Genomic DNA, 3,119 nt, shown 5'->3' on the forward strand with positions numbered 1-3,119 from the left:
TATCGATTATATTCTGTTTTTCAGTTTGTGGGTGTGAACAGTGAATCTGCTGTTTGAATGGTGTTGTATGTAACTAATATATAATTCTTAGGAATATACATGTCCTGTTAGAAGCCCATGTCTTTGACCATGCTATGTTAGAAACAACTGTCTAGGCATGCAGATTTATTGGTGACTGTCACGTAACAATGTGGTAAAAAGTTGAGTAAAAAAAATAAAATAAAAAGTTGGTAAAAACTGAAGACAAGAACGGATAGTTGTGTAAAAGAGGGTAAACATTTCATATCAGAGGTAACATTTCCCAACACCTACAGTACATGAGGACTTGAGGACAGAATGAGTCTTTATTTTCAAGCAATCTGGTGTCCTGTGAACAATTGATGTAGACTGTATCATAACTTATATTACATTGATGAATGTTTGATGATGCTGATTAGTCCACTGTTTCACGCATACAAGCCACCATCCACTTTACAGCCTCTCCAAAACTGAAATCTTCACTGTCCATTTCATATAGATCTATGTGTTCTATGACGCCTATATAAATCCAATTGACATTGTGAATCACTTGAATAATAATTATTTAGTTCCTTGTTTTTGATTTCACTAAAGACGTGGAACAGAGCCCCACAGATCAGCCCAAAAAAAGAAAAGAAATGGGGGAGTCGGTTACACCTCCCGCAGGCCGTTCCGCGCACTGCATGGAGACAAGGCACATCAACTCCTGGGGGCGTGCGTGCGTGCGTCTCTAATCCAGTGTGCTATAGCTGAACCCCCATGCTTTCGAATAGTCTGATGTTAGGACGCAGTAGCTTAATCAAAACTAATTACACTGTTATGAAAAGGTAATACATACGACCACTATTCTGATGGAGACTTTTGCCTTTAATTTTAGATTGAAGTTTGCGCAATACGTGTTCACTGGAAGTTGCCACTATTAGTTAATTATTTGCAATGTGAACATAACCTAATCATTAAATATCACAATTCATAACAAGTACAGCTGAAGACAATTTGTAAAGCGAACATTCTTCGCGCGTCTTCCCCCCTCGAATGTCCTCGGTTTTGTTCCGGGAGTTCCATTTCACATGGTGAGGGGCGGAGATGGAATATTCAGATCAGCAGGAGTGACAGCTCCAGTTTTCCAATGCTCTCAACTGGCTCCTTCCTCCAACTCTTCACTTCATAGTTCTGGGTACTAAAAACATCGGACGCTAGGGGATCAAGACGCTGCCTCTATGTGGGCACTTTACTGATCTTTGGGGTCGTTTTTTAATTATTTTTTATTTACATTGTCTGATGATTGTTTAGCGCGCTGAATATTTGGCAGAAGTTGATTTTACGCGCTTTCCTTTGGAATCAGCAGCAGCATACCCGCACTCAGCAATGTCGTATCCTCAGGGTTACCTATACCAGCCCCCAGGCTCTTTGGCTCTCTATTCGTGTCCAGCTTATGGGGCTTCAGCTCTGGCTGCCCCCAGGAACGAGGAGCTGGCAAGGTCTTCGTCCGGCTCAGCCTTTAGTCCCTACCCCGGATCGGCTGCTTTCACGGCTTCAGCCAGTGGCTTCTCAAGTCCACTGCCATACTCAACAGATCCTTCTACTGGATTCCCATCGTACATGGTAAATATTCTGAATTCAATGATATTATTACTCTAACTACTTTAGATAGTAGTACAGTAGATATATTTGCAGTCTTTCACCACCCGATAGATAGCGCAATAGTTCTCCCCTCTAGTGCAGTTTTAATGGGCTGTATAGTACAGTACAAGGGTAACCATTATGCATTTGAGGTGTTTATTACAGTTAAGTTGTTTCATTGAAAGCATTGCATTAATGTATCATACCGTTAAATAACCAACAACTCTATTAAATGTCATGCCTAAAAATATTGAGTAGGCTAGGTTTCTAGCCTACTATTATCGGCATATCGGTGGGCCTGTGCTTAACACACTCATTGCGTACCTAATTAAGTAGACAGCTAACAATAACATAGCCTCGGTAAAGAATAATACTATGTAGGCAAATGGACTATATCCTTTCACTATTATGGAAAATGAAAGGCTACGTGAAGTTACTTCTACATTTTTTACTGTCTATTCTCAAAACCCTTGAATGTTTATGAAGTTGAAGAAGCAAAGCAAAATCTAAACATGAACAGATGAATTACAATGCTAATGACACCCTCCAAGCGTTTAAAAAAGGTGCATATCCACTGATTTGCTAATTGGATTTGTAATGCTGTTAAGCAATGATATGCTAACACGCCTGCTTCTGACAACAAAACAAATCTACAAAAAGAAAATGAGGAAGTTAGGCGGTGATAACAGAAAATTAGCACAATTATGATTTATCATTTATCTGTTATTCAACACAACACAATGCGATTAATCAACCCGATAATGATCGAAGTAGCCTAATAAATCATGTGGTAAATCATGCAATCTACTTTGTACATAGGCCTGTGTGTGTGTGTGTGTGTGTGTGTGTGTGTGTGTGTGTGTGTGTGTGTGTGTGTGTGTGTGTGTGTGTGTGTTTAGTAATGTTTAGCCTAATGTTTAAAATCAGCCTTTATTTTAAAATTTTATCTGAAATTAAATTAAATGTATTTATATGTACTTTAAAGGGCTCTCCCTATGATGCGCACACAACAAGCATGGCAGGGGCATTAGGTTATCATCCATATGGAAGTCCAGGATACCCCTACCAGCTCAATGACCCGGCATACCGAAAGAACGCAACCAGAGATGCGACAGCCACTCTTAAAGCTTGGCTACAGGAGCACAGGAAAAACCCTTACCCCACTAAAGGAGAGAAGATCATGTTGGCCATTATCACTAAGATGACCCTCACCCAGGTCTCCACCTGGTTTGCAAATGCCAGGAGGAGACTCAAGAAGGAGAATAAGATGACATGGGCACCTCGGAATAAGAGTGAGGACGAGGATGAAGACGATGGAGACGGGGAGAGAAAAGACGACCGCTCAGAAAAAAACCTTGATAACAGCGAGACTTCAGCTGAGGATGAAGGTAGGCCTAAACAGACGTCGTCAATGATCCATTTAACAATTGCACGGTTGAGGGAATTAAAGTAGGCCTATGTGCTTTTTTATTTTTATT

At 40.5% G+C, this 3,119-nt stretch overlaps 1 protein-coding gene across 1 annotated transcript in view; it reads left to right on the forward strand.

The window, feature by feature from the left end:
• Positions 1–1,386: 1,386 nt before the first annotated feature.
• Positions 1,387–3,119, forward strand: part of irx2a (iroquois homeobox 2a) — a gene marked incomplete at both ends in the record, with an annotated part of 2,705 nt that continues 972 nt past the window's right edge. The window contains 2 exons of the mRNA XM_083679742.1: positions 1,387–1,623; positions 2,627–3,029. Coding sequence (XP_083535868.1) covers positions 1,387–1,623; positions 2,627–3,029 — 640 coding nt within the window. The remainder of the gene's footprint in view (positions 1,624–2,626; positions 3,030–3,119) is intronic.

This window comes from Argentina silus (genome assembly GCF_951799395.1).
Source record: "Argentina silus genome assembly, chromosome: 10".
Classification (NCBI taxonomy): Eukaryota; Metazoa; Chordata; class Actinopteri; order Argentiniformes; family Argentinidae; genus Argentina; species Argentina silus.